The 15,153-nt window shown below is 31.7% G+C and overlaps 2 protein-coding genes across 6 annotated transcripts; one reads left to right on the top strand and one right to left on the bottom strand.

The window, feature by feature from the left end:
* Positions 1–3,596: 3,596 nt before the first annotated feature.
* LOC125860509 (uncharacterized) lies at positions 3,597–5,534 on the top strand. Of its 3 annotated transcripts, none has more exons than XM_049540489.1 (3): positions 3,597–4,049; positions 4,167–4,521; positions 5,034–5,534. In XM_049540489.1, exons 1-3 carry the CDS (start codon positions 3,693–3,695, stop codon positions 5,345–5,347), a joined length of 1,026 nt encoding a protein of 341 aa, XP_049396446.1. In that variant the 5' UTR covers positions 3,597–3,692; the 3' UTR covers positions 5,348–5,534. The 3 variants fall into 3 exon arrangements, with proteins under 3 accessions (XP_049396446.1, XP_049396445.1, XP_049396444.1); XM_049540488.1 differs by having other exon boundaries at positions 3,597–4,058; positions 4,176–4,521; XM_049540487.1 differs by having other exon boundaries at positions 3,597–4,521.
* Positions 5,535–6,072: 538 nt separating this feature from the next.
* Positions 6,073–13,707, bottom strand: LOC125860499 (sphingosine kinase 2-like). 3 transcript variants are annotated; one of them, XM_049540469.1, is made up of 10 exons: positions 13,339–13,707; positions 10,650–10,772; positions 10,443–10,543; positions 9,489–9,561; positions 8,172–8,258; positions 7,985–8,062; positions 7,778–7,848; positions 7,317–7,586; positions 6,995–7,117; positions 6,073–6,594 (listed from the first exon to the last, which is right to left on the bottom strand). In XM_049540469.1, exons 1-10 carry the CDS (start codon positions 13,670–13,672, stop codon positions 6,394–6,396), a joined length of 1,461 nt encoding a protein of 486 aa, XP_049396426.1. In that variant the 5' UTR covers positions 13,673–13,707; the 3' UTR covers positions 6,073–6,393. The 3 variants fall into 3 exon arrangements, with proteins under 3 accessions (XP_049396426.1, XP_049396427.1, XP_049396428.1); XM_049540470.1 differs by lacking the exon at positions 8,172–8,258; XM_049540471.1 differs by lacking the exon at positions 13,339–13,707 and having other exon boundaries at positions 9,489–9,564.
* Positions 13,708–15,153: the final 1,446 nt, after the last annotated feature.

Here is a 15,153-nt window from a genome sequence, read left to right as displayed (position 1 = left end):
TTATGTGTTAAAAAAATTACTATATTATACTTATCGTTAAGTGTAAGTATACATGTGATGAGATGTCAGGCTGCCATAAAATGGACGGTGCATAACTTGCAAATGATTTCCTATAATTACTCAATGAGGTAATGAAATATTACGTACATAAATAGCTAGAGTTATGATGGATTGAATATAAATTTTTCGTTTTCGCTAAGAGATTAATTTTAAATTCAAACATTATATATAAAAAAATCCTATTAGGAAATATTTTCTTTTGAATAGCCTTTACGCAATAAAAGTACAGATTAATAAAAAAAAATATCAATATAAAAAAAACGAACATCAAATTAAAAAAAATATATTATGGCATTAGGTGACTGCTTGCTATGCTTGACTTGACTCACATGAAGAAAAAAAACGTCATTTTCTTCTTCTTTTTATTTTAAAAAAATTCCACTGCTAGATCTATTCGTTATGTAACTAGAATTGAAGAATATCATATACGTTATTAAAAAAATTCAAAAAGAGAAATAATCACTAAAGATGGCGTTAAACGGGTAAATCCACAATTATCGATTTTGAATTAAAAAATTTGAATTTGAGTTTTGATATAAAGTCACACTAAAATAGGTCAAAATTGGCAGTCAAAACCAAGAAATTCGACATCAAATTGATGAATATGTAGTAGATCACATGATTGGTTAAAATCGAGGGATAGCCAACCTTGTATATGTTGGTGTTTTGTTTTTTTACAAATATTATAAATACAAAATATCGCTACTTGAAATTAAATTCAAATATTTTTTATGACTTTAGATTAGGGGTGCACATCGGTCGGTTCGGTTCAATTTTATGTGTTATTGGTTCGGTTTATCGGTTTTCGGTTTGTAAATACGTCAAACCAATAACCAAACCAATAACATATTTCTTATCGGTTTTTAATTAATCGGTTTATGGTACTTAACGGTTCGGTTTTCGGTTTAACCAATAAGAAAATACTCATATATATTATATACACGATAAGAAAATTTTCATATAAACCATATGATTTTTCCAGAATTTGGCATGAAAGTAATAATTATAAAAGTAACAATCATTTTTCTTGCAAGTTTAGACACTAGACACATTCAAAGGAAAAAGTGTGAAAGTAACAATCGTTTAACCATTAACAAAAAATGTGAAAGTAACAATCGTTTAACTATTAACAATAAGACTAGTAAATTTAGTATACTCTTATTGGGTTATCGGTTTAACCGTTAACAAAAATCATAAAACCGGAAACCGAACCAATAACCCAATAAAAAATTTTGCAAAACCGTTTGCCCAATAACCCAATATCAATAAACCAATAGTGTTTTTTTCGGTTCGATTTATTGGTTAAATCGGTTTATGCACGCCCCTACTTTAGATAATTCTATCCCTCAACAATACATGCTATTTGCTGAAATATTTTTATCGTTTTATATTTACTTCTTTTACACTTCAAAACCAAACCTTGTCTNCAATTATCGATTTTGAATTAAAAAATTTGAATTTGAGTTTTGATATAAAGTCACACTAAAATAGGTCAAAATTGGCAGTCAAAACCAAGAAATTCGACATCAAATTGATGAATATGTAGTAGATCACATGATTGGTTAAAATCGAGGGATAGCCAACCTTGTATATGTTGGTGTTTTGTGTTTTTACAAATATTATAAATACAAAATATCGCTACTTGAAATCAAATTCACATATTTTTTATGACTTTAGATAATTCTATCCCTCAACAATACATGCTATTTGCCGAAATATTTTTATCGTTTTATATTTACTTCTTCAACTATAATTTTACACTTCAAAACCAAACCTTGTCTTGTTGGTTTTTGTGAAAAAAAGTTGAGAAACTACATCAATTTCCTTTAAAAGATCATAATTTTTGCGTGAAAAAAAAAAAGAAATCGACAAACAAAATCGATTTTCCCTCAATGAAGAATAAAATAATTAGAAATTCTTCTTAATTAATATTTTTTAAGAAACGTATAAAAGAAAATCATAACAGATAATTTGAAATGAAATGAGTATAATATATATCATATGTATTAAACATAGACAGTAAGTAATTTGTTTTTACATTTAACGGAACCTATTCTACAAAAAGAAAAAATCATGTTGATTACAAATTCAGAATGCAAAAATATTAACGAATTTGTTATTAATACAATAATAGGTGTCATTGTTTTTAAGGGATTGTTTATTTATTTTATCTTATTTCAACATTGTATAAAAAGAGATAAATGTTCCAAACGTAGTAAATTTGATTTTCTCAAGTAAACACCAATTCTATTTTGTTTGATTTTCTTTGTATAAACACCAAATACATTCATTGAATTTTACTTTATTAGGATAGTTAAAATTAAACTAGATTGAACCATGAACATTTCAGGAGCAGAAATACAAGCCTGTCAAATAATATATGTAATATAGTCCCACAAATAATATTAAGAAAGAGTAAAGTATATACATAAATATTTCTTAAACTCAAAATCGTAAATCCGTCCCAAAATATTCTTTTAGGAAATGTTTGATCTCCCTAATATAGAGACCCTACTTCTTAGGAAGGTATGTTTATAAACATATGATATGTTAATATTTTCATGTTTATCATATGTGAATTCCATTTTTTCCCTTAAAAACTTTATAATCAACCAAATTATTTCAAAAAAGTTAGAACAAATATATTAATACATAGTTGTTTGTATTTTGTTTGACCAATGTGCACCAAAAGTCAAATTGTCGGCCCGAAGGCAGCCAACCAGAAGTCGGTCCACATAATATCGGCGCAGCCATAGCCACGGGTTCCCAAATAATACTACACACCTTCCGCCCACTAAACGTTCAAATTAAAATTTGATTTGGTCAATCTAAATTAATAATTATACACCAAATAAATAAACTATTTTAATACCACGTTAAAGAAATAAACTTTTAAGCCTAAGTTAATCACAAAGCTAACACAAAATATAAGAATTATTCAAAATCATATGACCTCCATGTCTCTTAATATAATTGATAAAAGAATAGATCTTATACCTAACTCAACGTCAAAAATTAGTTCATGAAGCAAAGATTATTCAAGACTATAAAAAGAAACCATCTTACCCCTAAGCATAGACGTGAAAGTCAACACCTCGTCACATGTTAAAACTAGACATTTGAAGTTTAGACAATATGAAATGAAGGTTGATATTACGGAATCAATGAATTAAGATGAGTCTGACTTTAATATCATATTGTGATTAAAAAATTAACATAGGTTAAATACATGCATGAATAAAGTAAAATATTATCATTAATCCAATAACCATAATTACTAAAGAGAAAAATACAAGAAAAGAAGCTTCCCTTGCTTACTTTCTTTGATCCAACGGCTCATATCTCATCATATCCAATAAAAATACGCGTCCTCAATTTATACGTTATCTTTTTTATTATTTATACCTAATAAAATTGAAGATTCAATTGTATTTTTATATATTTTTTAGTTTTTTTGAATAAATTGGAATTTTAAATTTCTAAAAATAAACAGTTGCATGCTTCTGACCGCTTATTTATAGTGGTAAACTCCTCACTCTCAACAAACTCTGCAATTTCAATCTTCTTCGCTCTAAATTCTCACACACATAAACAACCATTGTGCTAAGAATTATCAAACAAAATCAAAGAAAATGGAATCATCGACGAGCAATTTGATGTTAACGGTGAAAATTCTGTTAATTTCAATCGGAGCAGTTTCTTCAGCCATTGCAATTAAATCCTCTGTTCCGTTGATTTTATATGAATTTCCTACTATTTGGTCCGGTTTGATTTCATGGTTAAAGCCTCCGTACCTCTACATTTTACTCAACGGTATAATTATCATCATCGCCGCTACTTCTCGATCAAATCGTAAGGAACAACAACAATCCGGCGAGCAATCGCGGTCCTTAATTTCTGCCGGAACATCTCCGGTGTACTCAGATTTGGTAACGATTTCCAGATCTAAAATGTCGGAGTATGCGCCGGAACTGGTTGACGAACCGGAGGTGTTTGAGGTTACGCCGTTCATTTCTGCCGGAACGCCTCCGGTGAACTCAGATTTGGTAACGATTTCCAGATCTAAAATGTCGGAGTATGAGCCGGAACTGGTTGATGAACCGGAGGCGTTTGAGGTGATGCCGTTGATTTCTGCCGGAACGCCTCCGGTGAACTCAGATTTGGTAACGATTTCCAGATCGGAGATGTGTGAGTATGTGCCGGGACTGGTAGATGAACCGGAAGTGTTTGAGGAGAAGACTGAACCGGTAAATGAACCGCTGGAGGTGGTTGAAGTAAAGTCTATGGTGACTGTAGTGAATGAAGACGAAGGTGAAAATGATGAATTTGTGAGTTCGAATTCGATTTTTACGCCGTTGCCTGAAGTAGAAACGGAGCTAATTCAACGGCTAACGACTGAGAAACCGCTAGTTTCTTCGAGGTTCAGTCATCGGAAACCGCTGATGAGGACGAGTCCTGAAGGTACGAAAAATCTATCAATTTTTTTTTAATTACATTTCTCCGTTCCGATTGCGCATCCAAATACATAATAAAGTATTTCTATCAGATATATTTAAATTAACTTTCGAAATGATTTCTATGAATATTTTCAAATGTTATAAGTTAATTACTTAATATCACTTCCCTTAATTATAGTTGTAACTTGTAAGATCTCATGTACAATTTACGTTTATGATGTAGATAAGTTAATCATAACGTGTTTAGGTTCAAAGTAAAGGATTAAAAACCATACCTAAAACATCTTGATATTTTGAGTTTGTTATCTGAATTGTCATATAAACACACATAAACTAAATAGAAGAAATGAATAATTCATAATTTATGTGTGTTTCGAAGTATGTTTTTGATCCGTAACATATAGATATTCAATTGAAATTGATCATAGTATTTAAATAAATATATACGTTTAAAAGGTTGTCGATATATTCGGTCTTATGTTTAATGCTAATTTCGTAAATAATTGAATTTTTCAGGGGTGAAATCACTAAGGGTAGCTAGAGTAAAAAGGCAAGAGACATTAGAGAGTACATGGAAGAAAATAACGGAAGGGCGTCACGTGCCTCTCACGAGGCACCTGAACAAGGTAGACACGTGGCAACATCAGACCCAGAACCGGGGAAGTGAATCCCCGGTTCAAAATATTAAAAAAACACTTGAACCATCACCGAGTCAAGATGAGCTAAACCGGCGAGTTGAAGCATTTATTAAAAAATTCAACGAAGAAATGAGATTACAAAGAGAACAGTCATTACAACAATACATGGAGATGATTAATCGTGGAGTTTAAGTTAATTTAGCAATTTATACTATTTTTTTTATTTGTTAGAAAAGGAAAAAAATTATTTTATTTTTTGTGAATATGTGTGTATATATAGGGGGGAAAATAGTGCAAATAGGGCTAGAGTTTGTGTATATAGAATTGCAATATATTCTATTATTGAAGAGGGTTAAACTTGAGATAAATGAAAATTCAGTTAGTATATTATTCTCTCAGTTTCAATTTGTTTGTCTAATTTTGACTTGACATGAAATTTAAGAAAGTAATAAAGATTTTTAAATCTTGTGGTCTTGAACTAAAAATATGTAAAATGTATTTAGATGTCTTTTAATTTTGTGATTTCAAATATGTCACGTGAAAAAAAGAAACTAAAAAGTTTTCGTTAAAGAAAAAAATATTTTTAAAAAATAAAATAAATAAATTAGAACTAAAGAGAGTATGAAATTTCTCGATTTTCAAATCAAAATTTTTGGCACGCCAAAACACTTGTTTCTTCTCGCGCCAACAATGTATCAGTGTCAATGAACAATGATTTGTGTGGTTAGTATGAAAATGGAGGGCCATGGTGTAGGGCCCGACCCGACCCGTACTTGGTGATTTCACAAACAAAAAGTCATGTGTTCATTATGAGACTTCAATAATTATAAATACTCGGACGAGGTATGTGGCACGTAATAAATCTCTAGATAAATCAATGAATATTGGTGATGAGATGTGAAATTTAGATCGATGTTACGTATACAAACAAAAATCTAATATTAATAGTTGAAAATAAAAGAGAACTACACTGTATAAAATATCAAAACATTTCTAATAACCAACATGATTAGTAATATTGTTTCACCTTTAAGTAGAGGTCTCAGGTTTGAGCCCCAAGTATGAAGAAAATCATGTTGGGAACATCACCCCTGATTAGGCCCTATTGTGTTCTAATACTTCTTTATTCTTTCTTTTATTTACCCTTGTTTATAATCATAGTACATACATGACTTTGTTTAATAAAAAAAAAAAAAAAAAAAATCTCCTTCAAGAGAAAAATACAGCCAAAAATGTTTTTAAGAAATGGTACTAGGAGAAAAAACAGTAGCCAACCCTTGATCTACTTTTATATAGAGTTTGTCATATGTCATCAATGTCTTGTAATTTGACTTGTAAGTTCCTTTACCTCTTGCAAGAACCTCACCATCTACATCTATAATCCCTTCTTTTGATCCATCATCTAATTGTGTGCCAGGCTCCAGAACAAACGCTTTAACCTGTAATTTGTTTTACAATAATCAACAACCTTATTTTTACGTTCAAATTAATTATTGAGCATACATTTTATCAATAGTTTCAACACATAGCATGCACGGAGTTCTGTTGAGACGATATATAATTAACTAAATGGGTTGACGATAATCATGGTATCAGAGCAGAAAAGAGGTATTATGTGGTTCATATCTCACAGTCACACCAAAATCAAATGATACTTCATGAGTTCGGTCCATGAAGAAGAATCAGCACAACACATGAGGGGGGTGTGTTGAGACAAAATAATTAAGTAATCAAATGAAATAACGTTGATATATTTCAGTAAGTAACACAAAAAAGAGAGTTTGCTTACGAGATGAGAGCTTGCAAAATGGAAGCTCAAGGATGAAACGATAACTCTACCTTGAAGTACAAGACATGTGGTGATTTTACATGGCCGCCTTTGCTCAACTCGGTCATCAATGATAGCAACGTTAACTTTGGACAGTCCTTTATCACGACCAAGTCCAAGTAACCATCTGAAAACTGCAAAAGTACCAAGGTATAATTAGGGTGGACCACAAGGGTCAATTGTACGTAGTTGTCTTACCCTTCTACAGCTCGAGCCCTTGACCTTTTAATCGCATGGCTACAACTTTACCAGTTATGTCAAGGCTCCGCCTTTCAAGTAAAAGATGTACTAATAGGTACCAATTAAGTTATGTTCAAACTAACAAAAACCAACCTTGGCGTCAGGTGCTGCGAGAGTATCTTCACCTCCCCAAGGTACATTATGAAGCCAAACTGATACAAAAGGCCCCTCAATCTTACGGTTGAAATCCTTCATCTGCAAAGCAGGACCACAATATCCCTTGTGCTGAGCGAAACTCGATTTAACTTCACTAATAGTTTCACCTTCCGGATCAGCTGGTTCTCCAAAAGTTTCATAGCCTGGTGCAGCCACAAATTTTATACAACCATTGTACCTCCTAAGGCGAAATATTCGTTGTATTGCCTGGCCAAATAGTATCGGACTAGCGATTAAGAAGCATAATGATGATGGTTAAGACAACTCGTGTACGTAAAGTACCCGGTACCACTGCCTTAAAGCAGTGTGAGCTGTATGATGATACGAACAAAATCCAACTTGACATTTAGAGGTAAGAAATAATCACGAAAATCAAAGAAACAGAACGTGAAACGTACATAATAATCTATTCGAGCACTACCCATCCATCTATACTTCTCAGACTCGATATCAATATCAGCTATAAGTCCTGGAAAACAAGAAATCTTAAGAGTCAATATAAATATCAGCTATAATTGTCTATTCTGATTCATTAAGTACTTAATTATAGGACGAACTCAAATCAGTGTCGTTGAAACCACAGGAAAGAATAGAAGATGTAATACCCCAGGCAAGCATCAGCACACTAAAAAACCTGTTCTGCCCCTGTGTAATAGTAGCTACATCTAGTGATTGCTTGTGCCCTGCAAGAAACGAAGCTTCTTAGCCGTAATTGAGAAAGAAAGAGTAATTGAAACTTCACCATGCAGAAACTACAGGTTTTTTTCTTCCAAAAGACTAGTAATTCTCCACCTCTAATAATAGCAAGTGTTGCATTGGACGCAGTACAAGGAAGACCAACAGCATCTAGAAGAGACTTTGCCATGCCGTTTCCGGTGCCTGTATTAACATTATGACTCACAATTATAAAGAAACTGAAAGGGTTTCTACATACTAAGCTTTTCCTAAAAGTTACTAACCAACGACCATGCAAATCATAATGTAAAAAAATCAACCAAAAGCCAATGATGTCGAAGGCACACATAAACCAAAATCATTAGACACCGAAGTAGCTCTGAGTTCACAAGTTAGAAGCCAAATATCTTCAAACAGTTAAAACTAGTTTACCAAGATTAGACATAATGCGTAGCGAAACTAATACACGTTAGCTTGGTGAATTCCTTTTGTTGGAAGTACAGACCTTGATTAAACGAGAGTTATGTTTTAAACATTGGTGTCCACTGTCCGTGCATTCATGACATCCAATAATATGTTGAGATATAAATTATGATTCAAACGTTAATTCTAATATGTTTACTTTAGAAAACTATCACTTAGTACATTAGAAAAAACAATTCATAAATCACGCATCTTATTTTATGTGGTTTCCAATACATTAGGACCTTATGACAAATAAAGAAAACCAGGCCTGATCTGAAAAAATGTCGAATTCCAGTGACGAGCGATCTTAAAACATGAGCCAAACAGTAGTCCATAAAAACTACAAGTGTTTAGGCAATTTTACACTCATTAATTCCACCGATATTTATCCCAGTTTATTTCCCACACAAATCAGGGAGGTACTTATGTAATATTACGGGGCAAATCTGATTTCATCCAGCTTAACCTCTACCAAACAACAGCGTGCATGATGTGATTGACATAACAGCTCGGCTTCCCACCAGTCGCCATATAAACTAAAACTAGTATGAAACAACAGACTAAAGCTTAAAAATGACCCATTCTCAGCCTCTATATATGATCGATTAGTTGCACCGTCATTTTCTCCCTGGAACAGGTTGCGTAGCATCTTACTTATCCTTAAAAGTCCTTGAGGTGAAAGGATTGTTTAGTAGACACTAATGTTTTGTTGCTGGAACAAGTTGCATCGTGTCTAACTTACCTATCCCTGAATTTTTTTTATATTTGCTGACACATCATGTGTTAAGAGAATGTCTAGCCTACATGTACAGGTAATAGAAATGTGTGGCAGCATGTTGTACCTTTCCTTACTTGTCTGAAAATTCTATGTGGTATAAACATGTAAAAAAAAGCTAATCAAAACATGCAAAACCAGCTTAGAGTTTATCAAAAAAAAAAAAAAATAGCAATAGAGGAAAGGAGACAAACCTGCAGGTACTACTCCAAGAGGCATCTTTATTGCAGAATCCCAATCCTCCCTTTCAAGTAGTCCATTAACTACCTACTAAAAGTTGAAAAAAGAGAGTGTGACCATGAGGGATCACCTGATATGTTTATCATCCATTCACTACAAAAAATCGTTTGAGCTTAAGCATATCATGCTCATGAAGCAACTACTTTTTCTTTTGTGCATCTCCGTTGTCGGTTTGGATATTAAGTGAAAACTACATAGTAATGTATATGTGCTCTAACATTGATTGTTTGGTTGCTTTTCCCTATGTTGAAAATCCTATTGGCCTTCTTTAAGAATAATTTCCATCCATGAGATCCTCTTTCATTTTGAACTAGTTAAGAATAACGACAACATACTCAGTGTGATCCATAAGTGGGGTTTGCGGAGAGTAGGATATACGCAGACCTTAATCTTACCTTTCGTGGGGTAGAGAGGTTGTTTCCGTCTCCAATAGACCCTCGGCTTGAAAGAAAGAGAAAATTTTGAAGCATGGTAGCACAAAACCATTTTGAACTTGTAAGAATCTTGAAAATCAATTTGCTTAAACATCCAGTGATACCCTCTCTTCTATTGATAATAATTTAAAGGTTCGTGCTTGAGTGTCAATTTTGGAATCACAGTTAATCAATCAATGTCTTGAAAAATATCATCACCGGGAAGGAGCAACTGTTACATATATCTCTGATACTTTCATCTTTCACATCTTTTAGTGGGAATTGTGTTTTTAATCAAAAAAATATCTATTGAGCTTTCTAACTAGAGAGCATAATGCCAATCCACAAACAAGTAAAGCCCTTCCTTCGTCAAGTATACGATGACAGAAGCTCTTGAGAAAAATTGTCTAACTATGACTACGCAAACGCAAAAAGACAATAGGCTCGACCAACCAGTAAAAGAACAATAAATAAAAATAGGCAACAAAAACCTACCTCAACCAAAATTCCATCCCCACTGACACAAACAACTCCATCATATCTCAGAATATCCAATGATTTAGCAACTTCCTTTGCATGTAGCTGATATTTAGTTTCTAAAAATAAAAATCATAGAACAAACAATAAATAGAAGCAGATTGCAACCTTATTTTTTTTAAAAAAAACTAGAAGCAGATAGGAAGAAAATTCAACGCTTCTAACCTTGCACTGTATAGTCAATATTTGCATCGTCAAGTAGTGGTTTTACACTATCAATAAAAATCTTTGATGCAGATCTCTTTCCGCCATAAGGATTCACAAACACAAAAAGTCGCTTTGGACGACCTGAAATTCCGTAAAGTCACATACCCCATATCCATCATATAAAGATCCATGAAAGTAAAATAGATAAAAAAATACAAAGGCAGCCATGATAACGAGAATACTATCAATAGTTATGCTTTTACTAATGTTGAAAGCTACTGAGTCGATCACTTTAAACTATAATCAGAGTGAAGCATGCCTGAAATGTTTCTTTCTTTTGAGAGAAAGCAACTTAGCTAAAGAGATAACGGTATGTTCAAGAACAAAGCAATAATGGAGAAAATCAGCTTTTCAGCCTCTTTTCGAACATTAATTATGTAATATTTTCTAGTGGGATATCTGAAATTTCATGTTCAATCACACAATGAGATCAAGCGTCGAAATAGAAGGAAACAAAAACCTCAACTGGAAAAACAGGGAACTTATATAAAAGGACAGTGCACGAAGCATCCAGCGGACCTGCACGCAGAGGTAGGGAAAGGGCTGCACCACCACTTGCATCTTATAAAAAGAATTAAGGAATTTGATTCAAAAGTCGAAAAGATCTAACTCCAGTTCCCTTGAAATCAATAGTCAATCCTACTTCCAGTGATCTTATAACAAACCATTGAACAATAGTCAGACATGGCAATGTCTTCAACTGTCAACCAATGAAACATTTTTAAGTCAAGGGAACTCTAATCCTAGAAATGTCCAGAGCTACTCTGAACTTATATTATCATTTTATGAAAGAATAAATAGGAAATAATCATCCAGTAATTCATACTGTCGTTTTGTTGGAATCAAGGTAAAATTCACAAATTTGTAATTTAATCATACACCATCTTGATACCGAACCTGTAATCACAATTAATGCTTACAAGTACAATATAATGATACCATTTCTATTTGTATGCTTTCATATACATGTATAGAAATTTTGCATATTCTGTCTCTGCATTTGCAATTTAAACAAATTACCGTTGTTCAACGTGCTCATGAGAGTTCTAATTACAACTTAATTTCACAAGTAAGGTCTGAGGAAGGTAGGATGTACGCAAACCTTACTCATACCTCATGGGACTTGAAATTGTATGTACATAATTCATGTAGTAGTTGTTTTCACTAAAGCACACAGAGATGCACTCAGATAGTTTCTAGATTCATTATTCAGTAATAACCAACTAGATATTTACTCATATATATTACATGAGACTTTTACTAGTACTTTTTTCAATTTTATTTTCATTTTTAATAAATATAAGCTCATACTTTTACCAAAACCATAGCCATGTTCCTCCATGAATCTAAGCTATATACAATGACAATCCAAAAAAGACATAATTTGTGTATTATATGTGTAGTTAATAACCTGTCTGTATACAGAGGACCTACACCCACATGTCTTCAAGGTGTCCTAATCAGAAAATTACACTGGGTAATTAAGTAAAAAAAAATCTTCTATTTATATATATATACACACTTTATATCGACTCCCTTTGGTTACTTCATGAATTCAGTCATTTATATTTTGACACACTCCTAACTGAAAATCCTGGCTCCGCCACTATTTGTGACCAAACTCATAGCTTGTTTCAGTTAATGGGTTCGCAATTAAATATATAAATATTTTATGGATGTTCTAGTAAGGGTTCGTCCAACTCTGCCATAGCTGTATAAAAGTTTTAAGATTTTAACTTTTTGCATTATTATGGTATTTTAACCTATTATTTACTTTATTCTCGGTCATTAACAGATTAGGTATATTATGGATAGTCACAATAAAGTTTATTCTGTAGCTCCATTACTCAATAAAGTAGGTTCTCTTTCTAGTGACAAATTATGTTGCAACTACTAAACAATAAATATAAGACCATCATCATATCACCAAGTATGTATGCGGCCTAATGATCAATGAAAGCGGGTTGAGAGTCATATTTTTAGGTTCAACCTCTAGTGGAGGTAAAAATATCTACGAGTCGTTTGGTATGCTCGATAAGCATATATAGTCCTAAGAAAGTACTACCTTATCCCTCATTTGTTTAACAAGTTAAAACAATGAAAATGACAAAACTATCCTTGAGTTCCCTCAACTCTTTTTCTACTCGCTCCGTTCCAATTTGTATGATGTAGTTTGACTGAATATAGAATTCAAGAAATATGAGAAAACTTTGCAATGTTTCAAAAGTAGCCTTAAAAAAATATACCTTTATAGATTTTTTGCCAAGTAAATGGGACCCAACATAGATAAAAATATTGATAGTATTCTTTAAATATTTGTCAAATAAGAAAATTTTTCATTCTTTTTAGATTTAAAAAAAAAACGAATCATATAAATAGAAACCGTACTAAATAAGTTGAAGAGTATTTTTTAAAAATAAAATATGCAAATGCACATTACTTTTAATACAACAAATCAAACCGTTAATAAGAAATAATACAGTTATAACTTATCACAGCATAATTAATCTCAATATAACCTGTCTTCAAACCAAACGTCTCTAAGTGATTTCTTCGTATTTGTGATGGTGGAAGGTATCCCGTATAATTAGCAGAGATGCAAGCAAAACAAATTCAAAAAGTTATAATAAAAAAATAATAAAATTACCAAGTGAATCAATGAACTCGTGAAGCTTTTGACTCCAAATTCGAAGAGAATCCTCAGATAACATCTCCAAATTATAACTCCTCCTCCTCACAGTACCTCCAGTGTTCCCGCCGCAGCAAATAATTCCACCACCGTCGTTCTCCTTAATAGCCCTAATTTTAATTTTCGAACCTTCGACGGTAATCCCGAGAACCTCTTTCTCAATCGACAAGCAATTTTCTCTCCATCGGAGTATTCCTTCCTCCGCCGTGAACGTCACCGGAGTTTCAACTCCGTTAACACGAACCCGGTCCGATAGAACCGAAGCTGCAGTAATGGGCTTCGTGTTACCCATAATTTAGCGTTGATTATTCTCACTCTCTGTTGTTCGTGGAAACTCATTTTGTATATATATATATTATATAAAGCCGGTTTAGGAAAGCTTCTCTTTGAATTTATCGCACGATTTTTGTTGTTTCTTGCACTCTTCTATTTTCCTTGTTTGGAAAGCGGCACAAATTTTTGGATTTCGAGATTTAAATGTATTTATTTTATCATAAATTTTTTTATATTTTTTAATTATTTTAAATTATTAATTATTGTGATTTATAATATTTTTTACATAGTTTAAAATATATAAATTTTATTTTTAAAAAAATGAAGATTTCGCAAATTTTTTATCAAACTTAAATTGTTTAACTCTCGGAAAACGAAAAATATCACATAAATTGGGATACTGAAAGTACTAAATTTAATGGAGATATTTGAATCAGTCATGGTTTCTTTTTTTAGAATCAATATTATAAGAATTTTGACTAATATTTTTAAATTACAATTTATAATACTTTTCGTATAATTTTTGAATATCTAAATTTTTTTATTAAAATATTAAATTAATGTCATCTAATTTAAATTTGAAAATTAGTCAAATTGTCTTTTATAAAGCGTAATATGACAATTGAAGAGTTGGCTATGTATTAAACCATACATATAATGATCAGTTTGACTTGATGATATCATTATCTTGAGTCCAGCGTGTGTTGGAAATAATCTCTTTATGTTGTATAAGATAGAGATAAAGTTTGCATTCACTTTATTTATAGTATGACCCTACATATGTCATTGTTTTTTATTTTATTATTTTATTTTGCTTATTATTTCTTCTGTCTTAATTTATGTGAGGTGTTTGACTAGATACTAAATAAAATAAAAATATTTAAAATTTATATTTTAAAATAAATTATGCATATTTATGTAAGTATAAATTATTTCATTAAAAATAAAATAACAAAATAAAGTCAAATTATTCTTAAATATTAGAGAGAAAAAGAACTGATCATTTTTTTGAATGATATATTGAAATAAAAGTGTTATTTAAGACTATCCTCTTTTACTTACAAGTTAAAGCTTCTCTTTGGATTGCCCGCACAATTTTATTGTTTAATTTCTGTTTTTAGTTATGATATGTTTCGTATTGTATTAAATTCTCATTAAATTTGAATCGATGCATCATAGAGTTTGTTGATTGGTGAGTGATGACAATATTTAAGTAAGGGTGATTTCTTTTAAAACATATTGGCCATTATATTGGTATTAGCTGTAACTTTAAATATAATGTTTATTTTGATTATTATCAAAATATTATTATACTTGAGTGTTAATTGTTGTGGAATGAAGAAATGTTAACAATTAATTTGATGTGCTTTTGTCTTCTTCTTCTTCTTCTTCTTTTTTTTTATCTTGGCCATATTTATTTTTATTATTTTGGTTCCAATTGATGCTTTGATTGAGCGTGAAGTTTAAAACTAATAGAAAAACTTTTTAATTTGTAATTTA

The sequence above is a fragment of the Solanum stenotomum genome, chromosome 3 (assembly GCF_019186545.1).
Source record: "Solanum stenotomum isolate F172 chromosome 3, ASM1918654v1, whole genome shotgun sequence".
Classification (NCBI taxonomy): Eukaryota; Viridiplantae; Streptophyta; class Magnoliopsida; order Solanales; family Solanaceae; genus Solanum; species Solanum stenotomum.
The sequence above is the reverse complement of the archived record's forward strand: the minus strand, read 5'-3'. Positions and strand labels throughout refer to the sequence as shown.

What these genes read in the sequence shown, in the direction of transcription:
- LOC125860509 (XM_049540487.1), top strand. Translation starts at nt 3,693, where the DNA reads ATGGAATCATCGACGAGCAATTTGATGTTAACGGTGAAAATTCTGTTA. An exon ending in GATGAGGACGAGTCCTGAAG is followed by an intron (nt 4,522 to 5,033) that starts GTACGAAAAATC and finishes TGAATTTTTCAG; the next exon opens with GGGTGAAATCACTAAGGGTA.
- LOC125860499 (XM_049540469.1), bottom strand. Translation starts at nt 13,672, where the DNA reads ATGGGTAACACGAAGCCCATTACTGCAGCTTCGGTTCTATCGGACCGG. An exon ending in TCTTGGAGTAGTACCTGCAG is followed by an intron (nt 8,259 to 9,488) that starts GTTTGTCTCCTT and finishes ATGTTAATACAG; the next exon opens with GCACCGGAAACGGCATGGCA. An exon ending in GTGCTCGAATAGATTATTAT is followed by an intron (nt 7,587 to 7,777) that starts GTACGTTTCACG and finishes CTATTTGGCCAG; the next exon opens with GCAATACAACGAATATTTCG.